The sequence below is a fragment of the Triticum dicoccoides genome, chromosome 6B, assembly GCF_002162155.2.
Source record: "Triticum dicoccoides isolate Atlit2015 ecotype Zavitan chromosome 6B, WEW_v2.0, whole genome shotgun sequence".
In the NCBI taxonomy this organism is placed as follows: domain Eukaryota; kingdom Viridiplantae; phylum Streptophyta; class Magnoliopsida; order Poales; family Poaceae; genus Triticum; species Triticum dicoccoides.
The window spans coordinates 402,980,852-403,003,678 of NC_041391.1; the positions used below are offsets into that span (position 1 = coordinate 402,980,852).

Below are 22,827 nucleotides of genomic sequence, written 5' to 3' on the forward strand. Positions count from 1 at the left end.
GCCCCACCTCGACCTCCGCCTAGTCTATTCTCATGTCTGCTGGCCTCCACCAATTCCCATCTAGATGCCTACGCCGGTGGCGCAGCGTAAGCAACCGCTGCGCGGTTCGGCTGTTCTGGACCGCGACTGCGTGTGGTCGAACCCACGCGTCTCCGCGCACCAAGTGCTGCGAGGCCGCGCCGCGGGAATGTGGCGTGGGACCCACGCTGCGGTGAGCGAGCCGCACGACCGCACAGGCACCACTTCGGCGACAACGACGGGCGTTTGTGCTGCCTGCTGGCTTGCACTTCGCTAAGGGCATCAGCAGTGTATAGAGGCAACCCAGCCTCTAAGCTGGGTCCCATATATGAGCCTCTAATTTTAGCGTCTGAAGCTGCAGTGTGCTTACAAGCCTGTTGCCTCTAACATGGAGCCCACCTTTTAATTAAAAACAATAGTTTTTACTTGTTTGGATGATGAGCAGCACATGCAGCACCAGCTGACCGGTGGGTCTGGACCATTGCTTTTGAGCTTGGAGGCAGCCTCTTACGCTAGCGTCGATGCTAGTGTTTTTAGCTTAGAGACAACAACGTGCAGTGTATAGAGGCAGCTGCTACACGCTTGGAGGCGGGCTTAGAGGCGGAAATATCACACACTATGGATGCTCTAAGATCCTCTCTAGCCGCGCCCCCAACAGACCCTCTAGTCGCTGTTTTACGTGTCGGTGCTGAAAAAACACTCTAGTCGAGCCCTCAAGACACCGGAATCCGCCGGCTCGTTTGGGCCCGACGATCGCAGGCCGAACCCGGCGCAATGAGGGGTGCTCGGGGGTTCCAGCGCAAGGGAAAAACACGCCTAGGCCCTACTGTCAGGCGAAAAGTCAAGCCAATAGCTCAGATTCGCCTTCCACCCCCCACGCGCTCGGCTGCCACCCTGCCGATCCCGGCGCCGCCCACCACCGCTAGATAGGCCATTCTCCGCCGGGAAAGAGAGAAGATTTCGCCGCGGTAGCCTCTCCACCACCGTCCGGGCGATTTTTCCAGCGTTCCGGCCGCGCAGGGCGGTGTACCGGCGGGTGTGCGCCCACCACGCCCGCAAGGTGCTCGAGGATTTGCCTGCTCGGCAATGGACTCGAACGACGAGGAGGCGCTCGCCGCGCTGTTGGAGGAGGAAGTCGACGCCGACGTCCAGGAAGAGGAACATCTCATGGTCCTCGCCGCACTTGCCGGCCTGCTCGCGAGCAATGAAAAGCCGCGGCTAGGTGGCTCGGCGTCGGGCAGATGAAAGCAAAGAACCAACATCGTTTGGAAGGCTTTTGCATGCTCTATTCTGACTACTTCGCCGACGCTCCACTACACGGCGACAAAGCATTTCGGCGCCGTTATCGGATGAGCCGAAAGCTTTTCCTCAGGATCATGAATTTTATCCGGGAGTTCGACAGCTACTTCAAGTGCAAGAAGGGTTGCACCGGCAAACTTGGATTCACCTCAATCCAAAAGTGCACGACAGCGATGAGTATGCTTGCATACGGAGCTCCCGATGATTCGCTTGACGACTATGGATGCATGGCCGAGTCCACGGCCATTGAGTGTTTCTACAAGTTCTGCAGGGCTGTGGTGGCAGTGTTTGGACCGTAATACTTGTGAATACCCAATGCAGAAGACACTGCTCGGATCCTAGCACATAATGCAGCAAAAGGATTTCCTGGGATGCTTGGAAGCATCGACTGTATGCATTGGAAATGGAAGAACCGTCCATTTGCTTGGCAGGAGATGTACAAAGGCGTCAAAGATGGTTGCAGTGTGGTACTTGAGGCGGTGGCCACACAAGACCTCTGAATTTGACACTCCTTTGGTATGCCAGGAACTCACAATGACATCAACATGCTGCAGTTCTCCCCTGTCTTTGCCAAGCTTGTTGAAGGTCATTCTCCTCCGGTGAACTTTGAGGTCAATGGGCGGCACTACAACAAGGGGTACTACCTAGCTATGGCATCTATCCGAGATGGTCTACATTTCTGAAGACTATCTCAAACGCTGTGCCAGGAGGCAAGAAGTCACACTTTGCCAATGTTCAAGAGGCTTGCAGGAAGGATGTCGAGCAGGCATTTGGTGTGCTCCAATCTTAATTTGCTGTTGTTCGGTACCCTGCTCAGACCTGGTCGAAAGATCAAATATGGGAGATCATTACTTGCTGTTTCATCTTGCACAATATGATCATTGAGAGTGAGCAGGAAGAGCCAGTGTTTGACACTGAACCATACCACATGCAGGGTCCTCTTGCTCAAGTTGATCACTAGCTACCGACAATCTGGACTGCCTACCTCAATATGCGTCACAAGATCCGAGACTCACAGGTGCATCAACAACTGCAGCAGGATCTGGTTGAGCACCTATGGAGGCTCAAGGGCGACGCCTAGCTCGATGTGTGATGAAATATGAGTTTTTATTGTTGAACTATATAATTTGTATCGAACTATTTGTTAATCAATTTGATTTCTATTGATTTTCTGTGATGAACTACGTGATAGAAAATTATTATGTTGACAATTCACGCCGAACCATGTCGAATATGGGTCGATTCGCGCTGATACCGGATCATTTTTCATCGAAAGTGGGCCAAAAAGCGGGCACATTTACGTAGAAAATGGGCCGATATAGGCGCCTGGGGCGACGGCTAGGTGCCTAACCGCCCCCCAGAGCAGATTATACCGCCGGCTATTATACCGCCGGCTCGTCCCCAGGCGACGATTTTTATGCTTCCTGGGACCAACAGCTGAAGATGCTTTAAAAACCGCGTGCTAGCTACCTTGGCAGTTCCTTGACTCCTTCCAACGCGTACGGTGTTTTCTGCTAGACCCGACGAACCAATCACATTTAATTTTTCTCTACCTGTTGCACCTCATTTTCTTCGTGTACACAACGACGACGTACAAGCTGTTCCAAGGGGTTCAAACGGAATTCCGCCATGAGAAACGGAAAGGCTAAGGGCCTGCTTGGATCCAAGGGACTATTTTTAGTCTGACTAAAAATAGTCTCTTTTAGAGGCTAAAGTTCCAAGCACCCCTGACTAAAGAGAGGCTAGAACTAGTCTTGAGGCTAAAACTTTTTAGTCACATGAAACCTACTAAAATATGTATTAGCCCTCTCTCTCCTCATTTAATTCATCTCCTTTAGCACATGCGAATTCTGGATTGGATGGTTTGGAGGATAATAAATGCTCAATAACTTTATTTTAGTCTCTTTAGTATTTGGATCCAAGCATGGGTGAGGCTAGCAAGTTTTAGTCCCACTACTTTTAGTCATGGGACTAAAACGTATCCAAGCACCCTCTAACAAGCTGACGGTCTCTGGAAATGTGTGTGTGTGTGTTTGACCATTTTTCTTTTTTCACAAAGCAATATTTTTAATAACATGGCAAATATATCTGTTATAGTATGAAAATTCATAGAAAATATACGTACAATGCACGTTACATAAACAAATGTTCATATAATTCACAAAAAAGTTTTTATCATTAAAAGATGCACGTTACATTTAAAAATTGTTCACGCATTCCAACAATATGTTTATGACATTTTTAGAAAATCTTTTGTAGAATGTAAATAAATGTTTGCATAGATTAAAAAAAAGGTTTCATATCATTTAGTAAAATGTTTCAACATGTATTTTAAAAAGTTCAACACATATTCAAAAACCCTGCAGAAAAACACATATCCCGGAAAATGTTCAAAGCATGTACTTAAAAAATGTTAATCATGTATTTGAAAAATGTTAAATGTATATAAAAAACGTCTTAGACACATACAAAATGGAAAATGTGTATGAAAAAGATAAACATCAAAACATTTGGAAAAATGTTAATAATGTATCTAAAAAATGTTAAACATGTATAAAAAAATATCTTGGTCTATACAAAAAATGTGCAATGTGTATGCAAAAAATAGACATGTGTTGAAAAAAGGAAAAGAAACAAAAAAAAGAGAAGAAAGAGAAAAACCCAATGCAAATCAGTGAAAGAACCAATAAAAAATCATAGAAAAAAATTATCTTGCTCAGCTACAGTATTGGGCTGGCCGAGTAGCTCCCGCGGGGAACAAAAGTCGAGAGGAAGTACAGGGCCACCCAAGCCCATAAATGAGGAGCATGTGGGAGAGAGAGAGAGAGAGAGAGAGAGAGAGAGAGAGAGAGATGGTGTCCTCCGTAGAAGCTTCATGTTCTAAGATAAGTTATCTGCTTTTTCCTATTCTAGGCATTTGCGGGAGGCCGAAAAAGGAGCCACCATTTTAGCTTCTTCCTTTTTCTTACTATCCTATGGCGCTCAACAATCCAACCACACATTCGCTTCCCCGTAGTTCTTGGAGTTCGCTTTGGAGCTGGGAACAATGCATGCGGAGTGAATAGATTCCTGGTATTGGAGGAAGGAAGACAGGAAGAACAAAGACCGAAGCCTTTAAAAAGATTTCTGTATCGCAAAGGTTGGTTTTTGTAGGTCCAAACAACAGCCGAATTGGTGCATGAATTAATTTAGCACGAGAGGAAAACTGAATTCAGAAGACAATGTCTAGATTTGTTGGTGTTCTTGTCTCTGATCCATGGCTTCAGAGCCAATTCACCCAAGTGCAGCTTCGATCGCTCCAAACAAAAGTAAGCACTTTCTTGAGGCCACTCTTGATGTATTTTGAAAAGCCGCGTTGTTTTCTTTGCACAATTGTGTAATCACAATGCTACCTCTTATGCTCCACGGTATAGTTCACTTCCGCAAAGAGATCGGATGCCGAGCATGTAACTATAAAAGATTTGCCGCCAGTGATGGAGGAGCTTAGGGGCATTCAGGAGGTTCTAACCGAGGAGGATATCACCAACTTCTTGAGCGAGTCATACCCTGATATGAACCAGTCAATCGAATTTGAGCAGTTCCTTAGGGTACATTCGATCATCTTGGCATACCTTTTGTTGATTCCAAATTTTTTTCGTAAAAAAAGATTCCACATTTTCACTCATGTATGAATCTTTTTGTTTGATGAGTTGTACAATCTTGCAATATGTTAGGAGTACTTAAGCCTTAAAGCTAAGGGAACCAACAAATCAGGAGGCCAAAAGAACTTGAAGGGATCAGTGTCCTTTTTGAAGGCATCGACCACTACTCTCTTGCACGTCATTAATGAGTCTGAAAAAACTTCTTATGTCAATCATATCAATAATTTTCTCGGGGACGACCCTTTCCTAAAGAATTTCTTGCCATTGGATCCAACATCAAACGATTTATTTAATCTTATTGGGGATGGTGTTCTGCTTTGGTGAGATTTTCTTCTAAATGCTTATTGTATTCTTTTAGTACCACAACATCTCTTAATTATATTTTTTGTTAACAAATTTTCTAAGGCAGTTATTTCCTTACCTTGTACTGAACCAGCAAGTTGATCAATGTTGCCGTTCCCGGCACAATAGACGAGAGAGCAATCAATACAAAGAAGGATCTAAATCCGTGGGAGAGGAATGAGAACCACACTCTTTGTCTCAACTCCGCCGAGGCCATTGGTTGTACTCTAGTTAACATTGGGACACAAGATCTGATTGAAGCCAGAGTATGTTTCTATGTTTTATTGCATCAATACAATTATTACTATTTCTCAAGTTCTTCTCTTTTGTTACTATTTATCTTGATCTATGACTTTCCTTCATTTACTATTTAAATTTAAACTAGCAAACCAAAGTACAGGATGAACGATACAAAGTAGCGAGGGAGCCCTCTTACACAACATATCCCGGGATATCCATACAACCTAAAAGGACACAACTACATTACTGAAAGATAATATAAGCATGCCTGCATACAACATCAGGAGGGGAAACGAGGATAAGGGTCTTCACCCAGAATCCTCGCATGGAGAGAAGAACCACAACAACGTCCTCCATAGAAACACGACACCCGCAGTCGTCGACACCAAAGCGTAGATCTTTCACTCAGTAGCTCACCCAGAACTGCCGCGATGAGCACAAGCCACCAGATACAGACCTGGTCGACGCCACTGCCCACAATAAAGAACACGTCGGGGCCACGCACGGCTACACCGCTCGCCGCCCAGTCGACCAAGAGACATAGCCACCTCTGCCTCCATGATGCTTGTCAAAGACCCAAAACAGGCGGACCACCATAAGGGGTCGGCGCCCCGACATCCATGCTCCTAGACACTTGCAACCATCCATCTCATGACCACACAACCATGATAGGAGTGAATGGCACCTCCATCCACTCCTAGCCCGACATCAATCACCGGGTCTGAGTCGGTGCCTCCACGGTAGGAAGAGTCCACACCTACCTCCCAGTCGGTCCCGGTGGACCGGGGAGAATACAACCCAGTGACTGCTGACGGCCGACACGGAGCCAGATCAAACACCGCCATTCCCCGGCCACCGGTGTCGATCCGTTCGACGACACGGCAACGCTGGAAAAGCCCAACTCGGACCGACGTCACCAACACGCAACAGAGAAGAGCACAACACAAGGCAACCCAACAAAACCAAATCACTCCGTCGTTTCTGCATTTTGAGGCTCTTAACCTTTTTGGTATCGACAAATTCTTGGACAGAAAAATGTTATCTCTACCAGAAACATAACTGTGCTTTGCAACGGATAAAAACGTACCCGGTCGTCTTAAGGCGTTGTCATCGGCCTGGTTCAGTTCACAGAATGATTTATATACAATGTCTCTGCAAGCACAAGTTCTCAGCTCCATTTTTATTTAGAGATTTTTCAGGGAGGTGGTTATATTGTTTATATACAAACAAGCTTTGTTTTGTTTGTGTCTTAATTAGTTTCCTTAACTGTTACAGGTTTTTTAGGAAGGTGGAAAAGAGTGTGTGCTTATTTTATTAAATTCTTAGAAGCTTCCTTGTGTCTCAATTAGTTTTTGTTGTCATAAATTTTCCAAAAAAGTGGGAAAGAGCGGTTCCTCGTTACATTGTTAGAATTTTAGGATTATAGAAAAAAAAGATACGATGGGATATGTCGTTCCATGGCCAACTCACATGTCATGTACGAGTAAAGATTCTAGCAATATATTTATTACTCAAAAATCATTCTACTTTGTACGGCTGAAGTATTTTTCCTTTTTCAGCCTCATCTAGTTCTTGGTTTGCTATCCCAAATTATAAAGGTGTGCTTTCTACAACCACCATCACTGAGTTAGTTACTAAATAATTTTTAAGCAATATAGTGTTACCTAGAATATTGATGAATGCTATCTTTCCAAATTGTTTCGTTGGACTTCTCTCAGATACAACTCTTAGCTGATTTGAATCTGAAGAAAACACCTGAGTTGTTGGAGTTGGTGGCTGATGATAACAGCAAGGTTCAAATCATCGAGAGAACTTGTATGTACATGCTTGTGCATTAGCAAAGTTTCGATAATTATGTTACATGATGTTATACAGGAAGCAGAGGAGCTTGTCAACTTAGCACCAGATAAGATGTTGCTCAAATGGATGAACTTCCATATCAAGAAAGCAGGTTACAAAAAAACTGTAACAAATTTCTCTACTGATGTTAAGGTATGTATATCAATTGTATTCAACTATTCATGGATATTACACCTATTATAAGACAAAACAGACCTGAAAAATGCACAACCTCTATGCAATTTTTTCATACCCACAGTAAATACTGTGACTTTGTTTTGCGAGAATAAACACTGTGACTTCTATGGCATGTTTATGTAGCCCTGTTAAATCATTCTATGATATTGACGGCTATTTCAGAAATGCTAACACAAAAGGTTTCATTATGCTTTCGTATGATGTATTTGCAGGATGGTGAAGCGTATGCTTACCTTCTCAGTGCCCTTGCTCCCGAGCATAGCTCAACGACCCTGATAGAAACTACAGATCCTAAAGAAAGGGCAAAGAAAGTACTTGAAACCGCCGAAAAGCTTGATTGTACAAGATATGTAACATCTAAAGATATTGTTGAGGGTTCAGCAAATCTGAACTTGGCATTTGTTGCAGAAATATTCCAGCACAGGTATTGATCTCTCCTTGTCCTCTCTTCTGATAAATCTGTTTTGGCCCCTTAGGGTTTTATGCAAGAAACTAAAAGAAATATCATCAATTTGTGAGGATTTGTTCCACCTGTTATATGTGTCTTAGAACACAAATAAATCAAAACAACTTTGTAACTGTGGAAATGTCATTATTTCAAACATTTTCTCCAGGTTAATGCATATTATGAAATGATTTATAACTTGTGCAGAAATGGTTTATCATCGAACAATGTCGCTCCTGTCATCGAAGATACCCCTGGTGATGTTAGGACAGGGTTAGTCATTTCTATCAGCAGCTTAGCCTTGAAATATATTTTTGGCACCTTACAGACGTTCATTTCCAGATCGGTTCTGCTGGTGGTGCTTGACAAAACAAAAAGCTACGTTTCCTTGATTCTTTCCACTGCGTATGGTATTTTTTGCTACCTGATGAAGCAGTCGCATTTGTTTTTTCTCTACCTCCGGCGAAATTTTCCAAGGGGTTCAAACAGAATTCCGCGAGAAAAACCGGAATAGCTAATGAGCTGACGTTTTCTAGAAGTGTTGTTTTTCTAGGGAATGCTCTCTGGTATATTTGATCTCGTGTGCGAACCTCAAAGCAGTGACATGTGGCAATTTTTGTTGTTTCCCATGTACTCTTTCGAAGGAACAATGCAAACATTTGTTCACATACACCATCCAGAGAGAAGGACTCCGTGTGTAGCATGGCACCCTACGATGTAGCATGGCAATTTACTTATAAGAATGTATAACAACTCTTCTGTGTACACAACAATTCGTCCTGTTACCGCATGGCAATTTTTTTAACATGTGGGCAAGTCTTCCTTTTTCTTTAGCCTGGCAATTCTCTCTACTGCATTATGAAAAATCCTTGAAATGCATGGCAAATTACTCTACTGCAACAAGGAAAATTATTAACAAATCTTTTCGCTAGCATGATAATTTTTCTCTTTCACATGGCAAATCTTTCTATAATAGGATGATAAATATATCTGTTATAGCACGCAATCATGTGCGTTCTCTGGGAGTGGTTTTTGAGGGAACACTCCACGACGGTGCGTTTTCTCAAACATGCCTCATGCAAGGAACGTCCATTCACTTGGATACTAACGGTGCAAAATACCAACAGATCCCTTGGTAGGGGTCCAAGCGTAACTGGAAGTCTCGGATCGGAGATCGCACAAAGGCCCAGGTGTGGGCCTCCGTAGAGTAATACCCTACGTCATGCTTGCTTTTGTTATTCATAGTGGAGGGGTACCTCATGCGAGGGATTACAATGGTGTATGAGGTTGCTACCGAAAGTTGCTATCTGAGATTAGATGCCCTAGATGGTTCCCCGACCTCCATTTATATAGGCAAGGAGGTCAAGGGTTTACACGATGGTCGATCTTCAGCGTTGTCGCCCTTGTCTTAGAGGGCTAGAAGGTCTTCGGCGCTCCCTCAGGGCTTCTCCTTTGCCCTGGGCCTTGTGGGCCTGTGATAGACACCGAGGCCGGGCCCCCTTGAGGGAGCCACTTAGTCCCCGAACGTGGCAGAGGTCGCGGGATAAGTCTTTGAGACCGCCGATGGGCTCTTTTCTTCTTATTTATGTAGCTCCTTCTTCTGGGAGCTCGGTCGAGGAGTTGTTAGTGATTACTTAATTGGGCCTTGGAAGCTTGTTATTTGCGGGATATCTTAATCTTGATCCCGCCCATGGGGTGAGCCGTAGTTGTAGCATCATAGACCCCCATGTTCTCTTGGCGTGGGGAGAATTTGGCCTACCCCTGCCTTTTGTGATGAGCCACGCCCGCGAACTGCCTTGTCAACAGCAATCGAGGAGCCAATTGGGTCTTCGCTCATTATGGTAAACTTGCCCAGATTCTCGTGCCCACAATTCACAGAGTGGCAACTATAGCAGAAAGTGGGGGTACGTGGCCCGTTGGGACGCCTCGATTCCTGGTGCGCCCTGTGGTTGGACATATGAGTGGAGAAGAGAGGAAGATGTTTCCCATTTCACTCCTATCTTCGTCATTGCGCCCCAGCCCAAGCGTCTTTCTCCCGGCCTCCGCCATTGCGACATTCATGGTATTCGAGCCCGCAGTTTCTTCTCATGAGCGGAAAGCCATGGGAAGGACGAGCTCGTCCTCCCGTGGCCGCGGCAGAGGTGTGTAGGCGACCAAGGAAGCCGAGAAGAAAGGAAGAGGGAGACCACCGCCGCCAGTGAATCTCAGTAGGAGGCCGACATGGTCGTCAGCTTGTGGTCTGCTCCCTTGCCTCAGATGGAGAGGTCCATAAGCTAAAGGAAGAAGGGTCATTCCCTCTGCCTTTCGCCTACCAGATTCCTCTATTGATGGAGAGTTCACCGGCGCCGCATCCCGACGAGTGGATGCTCCACCTTCATTTTTTCGGTCGAGGGCTCGACTTCCCCCTACACCTGTCCGTGCAGGGGCTTCTTTTTTCTTTGGTTGTCAGCTTAACCACCTTAATCCACGAGCATTCTCCATACCGCGAACTTCATCACATTCTGCGAAGGCTTCATGGGGACTGCCCGCCATTTTAACTTGTTTCGTCGGTACTCCTGTGTCGAGGCATATATGAGGGGGGGGGGCATCGTCCGTGATCTTTACGGGGTGAGCATCTAACTGCGGTCTCTCACTCCATTCTTCCCTATGGACCTCCCGAAGTCGATGGGGACCTGAAGTGGTTTATGTGTCCAGGCTTTAAGACAGCCTGTCGGCCTTCTTTGGCGGGTCCCCGATGCACTTGAACTCTTGGGAGTCCTCAGACGATCTCCCTAATGACACCGAGCTACTAATGGCCGCCACTGCTCGCTTAAAGGTGAGAGGCTTGAAGGGGGTTCACATTGCACGAACCTGGGTGGAGCGCTACGTGCTTCCTCTACAAGCCAGTAATGAGTTGCTGATGCCTTGGGGGACGATGGCTCGTCCTTCTTTCTTGGACAAATGGAGAACAAGTCCACCGCCAATGTCCGCAGAGGGCCTCTCAATTCAATCCGCTGTGAAGAGGCCGCGGGCCTGGCAGGATCCAAGGATGTCCCCTCTAGCTAGGCGCCGGAGGCGCCGGTGTTCCGCCAACCCCGAGACGACCCATGATCCCCCCGAAGCTCACGGTGCCAGTGGTAGTACCAATGCCAAGGAGGCGGAAGCTTGTTGATCTTGCTCGCTATGTTTCCATCGCTTCAAGGTTTTCTCGTGATGAAGCTCTTGGCGATGTTTAGTTTCACCTTCATAGGGAGAGCGTGGCCCCTGAGGGCTTGTCCTCCATCGTGGGGCAGCCGAAGGCGGATAAGATAGAGTTGCAAGGCATACCCTAGGGGATTCTGAGGAGATCACCCCACTTCACTGGTATGGTTTTGTAGTTATTGTCTTCTTTCTATCTTATCTTGAGCTGTCTGACCTCTGTGCACATCCGACTGTGGCTCGTGATTGGTTTCACAGTCGTAGAGGTCGACACAGGGTCCTCGTTCGGGCCTAATCAAAGCCTGGCCATGATGGGACCTCTAGCCGATCTCCATGCAGCCCCGTCTTTGGGTGGAGCCGGTGGTATCCTCGCTCTGTAGGTCGCGCCCCACCACGAGACTGGTGATTGGGGTTGCCGCCACGTGCCCATCTGTTCCTGTAGCTCCTCGCCGTTGGTTGCTATGGTGGCGGGTGCATAGGATGTCCTAGGGAAGCTGAGCGCCACGCTGGATGGACTGGGAGGTTTGGCCGAGACTAGGTGCCAGGTGAGGGCTTCTGCTAATTTCTTATTGTGACTCTAGTAGTAGTCCCCGAGGCTGGGTGTGATGTCCGTTGCGGACTCGCGCCCAACCATTTTGTGGTTGTTGAACCTTTGTCTTTCCTTGTCTTTTCATAGAGGTTGGAAGGCCTGGAAGGCCAAGTCACCGACCTACGCAGGCAAATAGACACGCAACGGCAGGAGAACACCTGCATGTCCGAGCTTGCGGTGGGGCCTGTTGATAAATCTCTCTTTGGTACTTGTTTAGACTACAAGGAACGGGAAGTTTGGCCCCCGTCCCACCCCCTAACCGCCGGCAGCCACTCCGACCACCGACGGCCACCTCCTCATCACGCCGGCCGCTGCTCCAGCGCCGTCGCGCACCTCCCCATGGCCTCTCCCTCCTCGCCCTCGTCTCCGGCTGCAGGCGGCAGGCCCCAAGAGCATCGCTGGATGGAATCCAGCCCGTCCTCAGCGGAGTCTGACCGCAGGGCATGGTCCTACCACCTTGCCCTCTACTCATCGCCCGCCCTTCCCCCATCCTACTCCCAGCCCTCGTCGACCGCCGTGCGCCTCAGACTCCGCTCTGAGGTGCACCGGGTCATGCACGAGGCTGAGGTCGGCCCCGCAGATGGTGGTGGATGGGAGGTCGCCATGGACCGGCGCCGCCCACGCCCTCGCAGCCTGCGTTGCCGGCGGCGCGACGACCACGTCAGCCGCGTCCGCAGCCCACCATCCCCTCCACGCCCTAGGGAGTGCCCACATTGCGTCGGTACCGGTCACCCCCGATCTTAGTGCCAGAAGGATGTGCGCTGTCGCCGCTGCCGCTTCTTCGGCCACATCACGAGGTTCTGCATGCCCCCCACTCGTCTTCCCCGAGGGCGCGCCGGCAGCGAAGCGTACGTGCCCGTCGTCCCCATGCTTTGCTGGTTCTTCGGTCTCGAGTGTTGCGGGCCCATCGCCACCAGCGTCCTCCAGGCCTGGGATGGGTTCGCCCTCGGCCTCCATCGCACCAACACCACCTCCTCCGCCGCGGTCACCCCCTCGCCACCTCCTTCGGCCACTCCCTCGCCCCGCGGCTCCGTAGGCACCAGCATGATGGCTGCACCCATGTCTCTGTCAGGCCACCCCGCTCTGCGGCCGGCTGGCGCCATGTGCTACCTCCCCCGCACCGCTCACCGGGAGGCGGTCGAGCGTGGCCTGAACCTCGCCCTGATCGCCATCGTCGCATGGAACCGCTCCGGCGTCTCCACTGCCGACGTGTCCCGCGAGCTGCATGAGCCTTCCAGCTCGGGCCGGCAGCCTTCACCGTTCACCGACGCTGCGATGACGAGTTTCTCCCCCGTTTCCAGGATGCCGCCACCCATGCCCTCATGGCTGCAAGACCAGTCCGCGCCGCCAAGTTCCGATTGATTCTACACCCCTAGAGTCACCTTGTTGGGGCCGAGCCGGTGTCCCTTCGCATCTCCGCCGATATCGAGATCACCGGTATTCCGGACCATGGTTGGGACATCTCCTCTGTCATGCAGCTACTCGCCCCGTTCTGCCTTGTCGACTGGCTAGCTCCCGAGACGCTAGACGGCAGCGACATGTTGGTCTTCCTGTTGTCGGCCTGGACCACCAACCCCGACACGATCCCGCGCACCTCCGAGCTCCAGCTGGCCGAGCTCGACGACCTCGCCGGCGCAAACCCTGACCTTGTTGACTGCTTCGCCGTCCTGATGCTGCATTTCCCAGTATCCATTCATGTGCGGCATGCCGACAACTACCGCTTCCCTACCCCACTCCCTCCGCCTCCGCTCGCCGGCCACACGCCCTCACGTCCCCTCCCAGAGGCCTAGCCTTGTTGGCACGACTTCCCACCTCCCACCTCCAACCGCCGGCCAGCTGGTCCCTCCGGCCAGGGCTCCAGCAGGCATTGCAGCCGCCACCATGCTGGGCCACCACCATTCCGTGGGTGGCAAGGCGTCCTGGGGCCCATCCTATCGTTGGCAGCATCAACTGTGGGCCCCCAGTTCATCAAAGGCTGGCGGGGCTGTCTGCCACTACGGGCCAAACCCTTGGCACGTCCTCTGTTCAAACGCAGGCCACAACCACCCTGGCCATTGATGGGCCACCAATTGTCATCCCCAACCCACCCTCCGACAATCCTGTGGGTCCCAGTCCTCGTCCTTCAAACCAGCCTGCCTCAGATTCTTCCGCCACCAACCAGGCTCCTTTGCCTGAGGCCCCACCCGCGTCTCCACCGCGTGCTCCTATCAGCGAGGCATGCCCACCCTTGCCTGGTGCCAGCCCAACATCTGCCGCACGTGCTGCGATGGGCCCCAGTTCTGCGCTGGTTCTCGATCCCCTGCCAGACCGGATCAGCACCTCAGATCCCGAGACCCACCCTGGCACCCTGGCAGTCGCCCTCATCCCTGCGGGGTCTCTAGCAAACCCCACCCTCCAACCTACGAGCTGCACCCCTGCGTCCCCGGTGCATGCTGCGGGACCCTACCCCCACCCATGATCTGCATGGCTGCATCCCCAGTGCATGCTGCTGGCCCACACGCAACTGTTGATTGCATGCCCCCCGAGGCCATGCAGATGTCCGCACAATTGCCAATCTACATGTCCAACAGGTTGGCATCCTGTCCCTTCCCTGAGCAAGTCTTGATCTACAGCAATTCCATCCGAACGCGCCCCTCTCCCGTCCTCGACACACCCTCCATGTGCCGCAAGCACGGTGCAGTGCCGCCTAACTTCATGCCACGACGTAGCAGGCGGCTGGCCAAAGGCGACTATGGCCTGGATTCGGAGAAAAAGGCTAAGCGCGTTCTCCTGCACCGCCTCGGGCTCCTGGGCGAAGACGATCCCATCTCGGAGGAGGCACTTGCCCGCTACAACATGCTCTTCGCCAGACCCCTCGCCGGTGACATTGTCCTCGCGTTCGCCGACTTCTACGGCTGGATCGTCCTCCCCGGGCTTCTAGACGGCGCCACTACAGCTGCTCCTCGCCTGGTTGAGGTCTGATGCGCCAGCGCCCTTGCATCCCCCCGGCCCCACCAACCTTTCCATGGATCATTGCCTCAAGATACTTCTAGAACGTGCGTGGGCTTAATAGCCGCTCTAAGCACACCGCCGTTCGTTCAGTCATTGATTCTGCCGATCCTTGTATTATGTGTCTCTCAGAAACTAAGATGAATTCTCTCTCGTTGTCGACTCTGATTGAGACCTTGGGTGCTCCGTTTACGGACTTCTACTTCTTGCCCGCGGCGGGAACGCGCGGGGGTATCCTTCCGGCTTGGTGTAGTGATCGTGTAGCCCTTGCCAACCCCATTGTTGGGGTGTTCCACATCTCCGCTACCGTCTCCCTTGGCGCTAACTCAACCCATGGTGGCTCACGGGCCTATACAGACGCAAGGTGTAGACGAGAAGCTGGCCTTCATGGCCGAGCTCCACGACCTGCGTGATATCATCGCCGGCCCTTGGCTCCTCGGAGGCGATTTCAACATGATCACTTCCTGCACGGACAAGAACAACTGCAACTTCAACCACCGCACCATGGCCGATTCCGTAGGTTCATAGCAGACCATGCCCTACGCGATATTTATCTTCACGAGAGGAGATACACATGGTCTAATGAGCAGAATAACCCCATGCTGTGTTGGGGAACACAGTAATTTCAAAAAATTTCCTACGATCACGCAAGATATATCTAGGTGATGCATAGCAACGAGGGGGAGAGTGTGTCCATGTACCCTCATAGACCGAAAGCGGAAGCATTAAGTAACGCGGTTGATGTAGTCGAACGTCTTCGCGATCCAATTGATCAAGTACCGAACGCACGACACCTCCGCGATCTGCACACGTTCAGCTTGATGACGTCCCTCGAACTCTAGATCGAGCTGAGGCCGAGGGAGAGTTCCGTCAGCATGACAGCGTGGTGACGATGATGATGAAGTTACCGGCGCACGGCTTCGCATAAGCACTACGACGATATGACTGAGGTGGAAAACTGTGGAGGTGGGCACCGCACACGGCTAAAGATCAACTTGTGTGTCTATGGGGTGCCCCCTCCCCTGTATATAAAGGAGGAGAGGGGAGGCTGGTCGTCCCTCCTTGGCGCGCCCCCAAGAGGAGAATCCTACTAGGACTCCAAGTCCCAGTAGGTTTCCACCAAAAGGAAGAAAGGGGGAAGGAAGGAGAGGGAGATGGAGAGGGAGAAGGAAAGGGGGGCGCCGCCCCCCTTCCTAGTCCAATTCGGACTCAAGGGGGAGGGGGCGCGCGGCCTGCCCTGGCCTCCCCTCTCTCTTCTACTAAGGCCCATCGAGGCCCATTAGTTCCCTCGGGGGTTCCGATAACCCTCTGGCACTCTGGTTTTATCCGAAACTTCTCCGGAACACTTCCGGTGTCCGAACATAGTCGTCCAATACATCAATATTTATGTCTCGACCATTTAGAGACTCCTCGTCATGTCCGTGATCTCATCCGGGACTCCGAACAACCTTCGATACATCAAATCACATAGACTCATAATACTAATCGTCATCGAACATTAAGCGTGTGGACCCTACGGGTTCGAGAACTATATATACATGACCGAGACACGTCTCCGGTCAATAACCAATAGCGGAACCTGGATGCTCATATTGGTTCCGACATATTCTACGAAGATCTTTATCGGTCAAACCGCATAACAATATACATTGTTCCCTTTGTCATAGGTATGTTACTTGCCCGAGATTCGGTCGTCGGTATCATGATACCTAGTTCAATCTTGTTACCGTCAAGTCTCTTTACTCGTTCCGTATTAATTCATCCCGCAACTAACTCATTAGTCACAATGCTTGCAAGGCTTATAGTGATGAGTATTACCGAGAGAGCCCAGAGATACCTCTCCGAAACACGGGTGACAAATCCTAATCTCGATCTATGGCAACCCAACAAATACGTTCGGAGACACATGTAGAGCACCTTTATAATCACCCATTTACGTTGTGATGTTTGGTAGCACACAAAGTGTTCCTCGGGTATTCGGGAGTTGCATAATCTCATAGTCTTAGGAACTTGTATAAGTCATGAAGAAAGCAGTAGCAATGAAACTGTAACGATCATAATGCTAAGCTAACAGATGGGTCATGTCCATCACATCATTCTCCTAATGATGTGATCCCGTTCATCAAATGACAACACATGTCTATGGTTAGGAAACATAACCATCTTTGATTAACGAGCTAGTCAAGTAGAGGCATACTAGAGACAATATGTTTTGTCTATGTATTCACACATGTACTAAGTTTCCGGTTAATACAATTCTAGCATGAAGAATAAACATTTAACATGAAATAAGGAAATAAATAATAACTTTATTATTGCCTCTAGGGCATATTTCCTTCAGTCTCCCACTTGCACTAGAGTCAGTAATCTAGATTACATAGTAATGATTCTAACACCCATGGAGCTTTGGTGCTGATCATGTTTTGCTCGTGGAGTTGGCTTAGTCAACGGGTCTGCAACATTTGGGTCCGTGTGTATCTTGCAAATCTCTATGTCCCCCTCTGACGCTTGATGACGGATGGAATTGAAGCGTCTCTTGTGAAATCTGGATTCCTTTGCCAAGGCAATTACACCAGTATTGTCACAAAGATTTTCATTGGACCCGATGCACTAGGTATGACACCTAGATCGGATATGAACTCCTTCATACAAACTCGTTCATTCGCTGCTTCCGAAGCAGCAATGTACTCCACTTCACACGTAGATCCTGCCACAACGCTTTGCTTGGAACTGCACCAACTGACAACTCCTCCATTCAATAAAAATACATATCCGGTTTGGGACTTAGAGTCATCCAGATCAGTGTCAAAGCTTGCATCGATGTAACCATTTACGACAAGCTCCTTTTCACCTCCATAAACGAGAAACATATCCTTAGTCCTTTTCAGGTATTTCAGGATGTTCTTGACCACTGGCCAGTGCTCCACTCCGGGATTACTTTGGTACCTCCCTGCTATGGTTATAGCAAGGCACACATCAGGTCTGGTACACAACATTGCATACATGATAGAACCTATGGCTGAAGCATAGGGAATGACTTTCATTTTCTCTCTATCTTCTGCAGTGGTCGGGCATTGAGTCTGACTCAACTTCACACCTTGTAACACAGACAAGAACCCTTTCTTTGACTGATCCATTTTGAACTTCTTCAAAACCTTATCAAGGTATGTGCTTTGTGAAAGTCCAATTAAGCGTCTTGATCTATCTCTATAGATCTTGATGCCTAATATGTAAGCAGCTTCTCCGAGGTCTTTCATAGGAAAACTCTTATTCAGGTATCCCTTTATGCTATCTAGAAATTCTATATCATTTCCAATCAACAATATGTCATATACATATAATATCAGAAATGCTACAGAGCTCCCACTCACTTTCTTGTAAATACAGGCTTCTCTAAAAGTCTGTATAAAACCATATGCTTTGATCACACTTTCAAAGCGTTTATTCCAACTCCGAGAGGCTTGCACCAGTCCATAAATGGATTGCTGGAGCTTGCACACTTTGTTAGCACCCTTTGGATCGACAAAACTTTCTGGTTGCATCATATACAACTCTTCTTCTAGAAATCCATTCAGGAATGCAGTTGTGACATCCATCTGCCAAATTTCATTATCATAAAATGCAGCAATCGCTAACATGATTCGGACAGACTTAAGCATAATTACAGGTGAGAAAGTCTCATCGTAGTCAACTCCTTGAACTTGTCAAAAACCTTTTGCAACAAGTCGAGCTTTGTAAACAGTAACATTACCATCTGCATCGGTCTTCTTCTTAAAGATCCATTTATTTTCTATGGCTTGCCGATCATCGGGCAAGTCCACCAAAGTCCACACTTTGTTCTCATACATGGATCCCATCTCAGATTTCATGGCCTCAAGCCATTTCGCGGAATCTGGGCTCATCATCGCTTCCTCATAGTTCGTAGGTTCATCATGGTCTAGTAACATGACTTCCTGAACAGGATTACCATACCACTCTGGTGCGAACCTTACTCTGGAAGACCTACAAGGTACGGTAGTAACTTGATCTGAAGTTTCATGATCATCATCATTAACTTCCTCACAAATTGATGTAGGAATCATTGGAACTGATTTATGTGATGAACTACTTTCCAATAAGGGAGAAGGTACAATTACCTCATCAAGTTCTACTTTCCTCCCACTAACTTCTTTCGAGAGAAACTCCTTCTCTAGAAAGGATCCATTCTTAGCAACAAAAGATTTTTCCTTCGGATCTATGATAGAAGGTGTACCCAACAGTTTCCTTTGGGTATCCTATGAAGACGCACTTCTCTGATTTGGGTTCGAGCTTATCAGGTTGAAGCTTTTTCACATAAGCATCGCAACCCAAAACTTTAAGAAGCGACAACTTTAGTTTCTTGCCAAACCACAGTTCATAAGGAGTCGTCTCAACGGATTTTGGTGGTGCCCTATTTAAAGTGAATGCAGCCGTCTCTAAAGCATAACCCCAAAATGATAGCGGTAAATCAGTAAGAGACATCATAGATCGCACCATATCCAATAAATTATGGTTACGATGTTCGAACACACCATTTCGCTGTGGTGTTCCAGGTGGCGTTAGTTGTGAAACTATCCCATGTTGTTTCAAATGAAGACCAAACTCGTAACTCAAATATTCTCCTCCACGATCAGATTGTAGAAACTTTATTGTCTTGTTATGATGATTTTCCACTTCACTCTGAAATTCTTTGAACTTTTCAAATGTTTCAGACTTATGTTTCATTAAGTAGATATAACCATATCTGCTCAAATCATCTGTGAAGGTAAGAAAATAACAATACCCGCCACGAGCCTCAACACTCATTGGACCACATACATCAGTATGTATTACTTCCAAGAAGTCAGTAGCTCCTTCCATTGTTCCGAAGAATGGAGTTTTAGTCATCTTGCCCATGAGGCACGGTTTGCAAGCACCAAGTGATTCATAATCAAGTGATTCCAAAAGTCCATCGGCATGGAGTTTGTTCATGCGCTTTACACCGATATGACCCAAGCGGCAGTGCCACAAATAAGTTGCACTACCATTATCAACTTTGCATCTTTTGGCTTCAATATTATGAATATGTGTATCACCACCGTCGAGATTCAACAAAAATAGACCACTCATCAAGGGTGCATGACCATAAAAGATATTACTCATATAAATAGAACAACCATTATTCTCTGATTTAAATGAATAACTGTCTCGCATCAAACAAGATCCAGATATAATGTTCATGCTCAATGCTGGCACCAAATAAAAATTATTGAGGTCTAAAACTAATCCCGATGGTAGATGTAGAGGTTGTGTGTCGACGGTGATCACATCGACCTTGGAACCATTTCCCAAGCGCATCGTCACCTCGTCCTTAGCCAATCTTCGTTTAATCCGTAGCCCCTATTTCGAGTTGCAAATATGAGCAACAGAACCAGTATCAAATACCCAGGCGCTACTACGAGCATTAGTAAGGTACACATCAATAACATGTATATCAAATATACCTTTCACTTTGCCATCCTTCTTATCCACCAAATACTTGGGGCAGTTCCGCTTCCAGTGACTAGTCCCTTTGTAGTAGAAGCACTTAGTTTCAGGCGTAGGTCCATATTTGGGTTTCTTCTCTTGAGCAGCAACCTTTTGCCATTCTTCTTGAAGTTCCCCTTCTTCCCTTTGCCCTTTTTCTCGAAACTAGTGGTCTTGTTGACCATCAACACTTGATGCTCCTTCTTGATTTCTACCTCTGCAGCTTTTAGCATTGCGAAGATCTCGAGAATAGTCTTGTTCAGTGTCACGCCCAATATGCGACCCTATCTAAAAGGAACTCGAAGGTCCCACCAAGGATAGATCCGCATATTGAAACGCTTTTGCAAGGTGGATATCATTACATCAACATTACATCATAGATGGGGATACATACAAGAGGCATACAATGCCACACGAATACAACAATACGTCACACATAAGATCAACATCCGAACTACGGATGAAACACAAACAAAAACTCAAACGACATCCACCCTGCTAGCCCAGGCTGCCGACCTGGAACCTATCCCCTGATCGAAGAAGAAGCAGAAGAAGAACTCCAAAACAAGCAAACATCACTCTCGCGTCATGATCATCGCAAACCTCTACCTGCAACTGTTGTTGTAGTAATCTGTGAGCCACGAGGACTCTGCAATCCCATTACCATGGGTATCAAGACTAGCAAAGCTTAATGGGAAAGGAAGGGGTAAAGTGGTGAGGTTGCAGCAGCGACTAAGCATGATATGGTGGCTAACATACGCAAATGAGAGCGAGAAGAGAAACAAAGGAACAGTCGTCAACTAGTAATGATCAAGAGGTGATCCTGAACTCCTACTTACGTCAAACATAACCCAAAGACTGTGTTCACTTCCCGGACTCCGCCGAGAAGAGACCATCACGGCTACACACGCGGTTGATGCGTTTTAATTCGGATCTGGTGTCAAGTTATCTACAACTGGACATTAACAAATTCCCATCTGCCACATAACCGCGGGCACGGCTCTCGAAAGTTTATACCCTGCAGGGGTGTCCCAACTTAGCCCATGATAAGCTCTCGCGATCAACGAAGGATATTCCTTCTCCCAGGAAGACCCGATCAGTCTCGGAATCCTGGTTTACAAGACATTTCGACAATGGTAAAACAAGACCAGCAAAGCCGCCCGAATGTGCTGACAAATCCTGATAGGAGCTGCACATATCTCGTTCTCAGGGCACACCGGATTGTCCAAACTTCCGGTAGGCCAGCCCAGAGTTGCCCCTGGTGGCCACCGGCGGCTGATTGGTTGGACCAACACTCACGACGAGCACTGGCCCGGGGGGGTAAAAATAAGATGACCCTCGAGAGCGCGACTCCCAAGGGAAAAAAGGGGCTAGGTGAGGCAAATGGTAAAACCAAGGTTGGGCCTTGCTGGAGGAGTTTTGTTCAAAGCGAACTGTCAAGGGGGTCCCATAAATCACCCGACCGCGTAAGGAACGCAAAATCCGGGAACATAACAAAGGTATGACGGAAACTAGGGCGGCAAGAGTGGAACAAAACACCAGACATAAGGCCGAGCCTTCCACCCTTTACCAAGTATATAGATGCATTAATAATATAAGAGATATTGTGATATCCCAACACAACCCTGTCCACCATGGAGCAATCTTCAACTTCACCTGCAACTAACAACGCTATAAGAGGGCTAAGCAAAGTGGTAACATAGCCAAACAACGGTTTGCTAGGAAGGTGTCAAAGATTAGATGTTCATGGCAATTTGGGAGGCTTGAAGAACAATTTATAGGAAGCGCAGCAAAGCGATAGAACGAAGCAACTAGCATAGCAATGATAGTAGTGAGATCCAGGGTAGCGGTTATCTTGCCTGAAATCCCGCAAGGAAGAAGAACGAGTCCATGAAGAAGATGAAACCACGAAGACGAACCAAGCGTAGACGAACAGATCCTCACGATCGCAACGAAACGGGAACTATCGAGAAGAAGCACACAACATAGTAAGCACACCACACGTAGACAAGACATGATGCACAACAAGCATGATGCAAGACAAGACTACATGAAGCTACTCATGGCAAAATATGATGCATACAAGACCAACACATCAAAGCAAGTTTAAATGAGGCCGGAAACAACATATAACAATTCTTTAAGTCCTCATGTGCAAATTTCGAAATTGGTCCAGATCTGAATAAACCTTATGTTCAAGTTGTTAAATAGCAAGTTAAAGAGCACCAAGAGAATCTACACAAAATTCTAGTCAAGTTACATATAAAGTTCATTTAATTCGGAGCTACGGCCTAGAAGATATGAGCAAAACAAGTTAAACATGGCATTGACGCAAAATGCATACAAACATCAAGGAAACACCTCAAAGCAAGGATGCAACATGATAATATGAAACTACATGCAAAATCAAGCAAGTTTCATATAGAGCACACTCAAAACGGAGCAACGGTTCAACACATACACTCTATACAAGTTCAAAGGACAAGCTGTCCAAAACAGCAACTAGGCATATTGCAAGCACCAAACAA

General features: G+C 47.9%; 1 protein-coding gene across 2 annotated transcripts; it reads left to right on the forward strand.

The window, feature by feature from the left end:
* The first annotated feature begins 4,183 nt into the window (after positions 1 to 4,183).
* LOC119326344 (fimbrin-5-like) lies at positions 4,184 to 8,850 on the forward strand. 2 transcript variants are annotated; one of them, XM_037600014.1, is made up of 10 exons: positions 4,184 to 4,625; positions 4,731 to 4,904; positions 5,031 to 5,278; positions 5,395 to 5,566; positions 7,100 to 7,138; positions 7,259 to 7,333; positions 7,416 to 7,532; positions 7,790 to 8,001; positions 8,230 to 8,295; positions 8,365 to 8,850. In XM_037600014.1, exons 1-10 carry the CDS (start codon positions 4,539 to 4,541, stop codon positions 8,534 to 8,536), a joined length of 1,362 nt encoding a protein of 453 aa, XP_037455911.1. In that variant the 5' UTR covers positions 4,184 to 4,538; the 3' UTR covers positions 8,537 to 8,850. The 2 variants fall into 2 exon arrangements, with proteins under 2 accessions (XP_037455911.1, XP_037455912.1); XM_037600015.1 differs by lacking the exon at positions 7,100 to 7,138.
* The last annotated feature ends 13,977 nt before the right edge of the window (positions 8,851 to 22,827 follow it).

Coding starts and splice junctions, on each gene's coding strand:
- LOC119326344 (XM_037600014.1), top strand. CDS start 4,539: ATGTCTAGATTTGTTGGTGTTCTTGTCTCTGATCCATGGCTTCAGAGC. Junction 7,139..7,258: donor TGCTATCCCAAATTATAAAG/GTGTGCTTTCTA, acceptor GACTTCTCTCAG/ATACAACTCTTAGCTGATTT. Junction 8,296..8,364: donor CCTGGTGATGTTAGGACAGG/GTTAGTCATTTC, acceptor GTTCATTTCCAG/ATCGGTTCTGCTGGTGGTGC.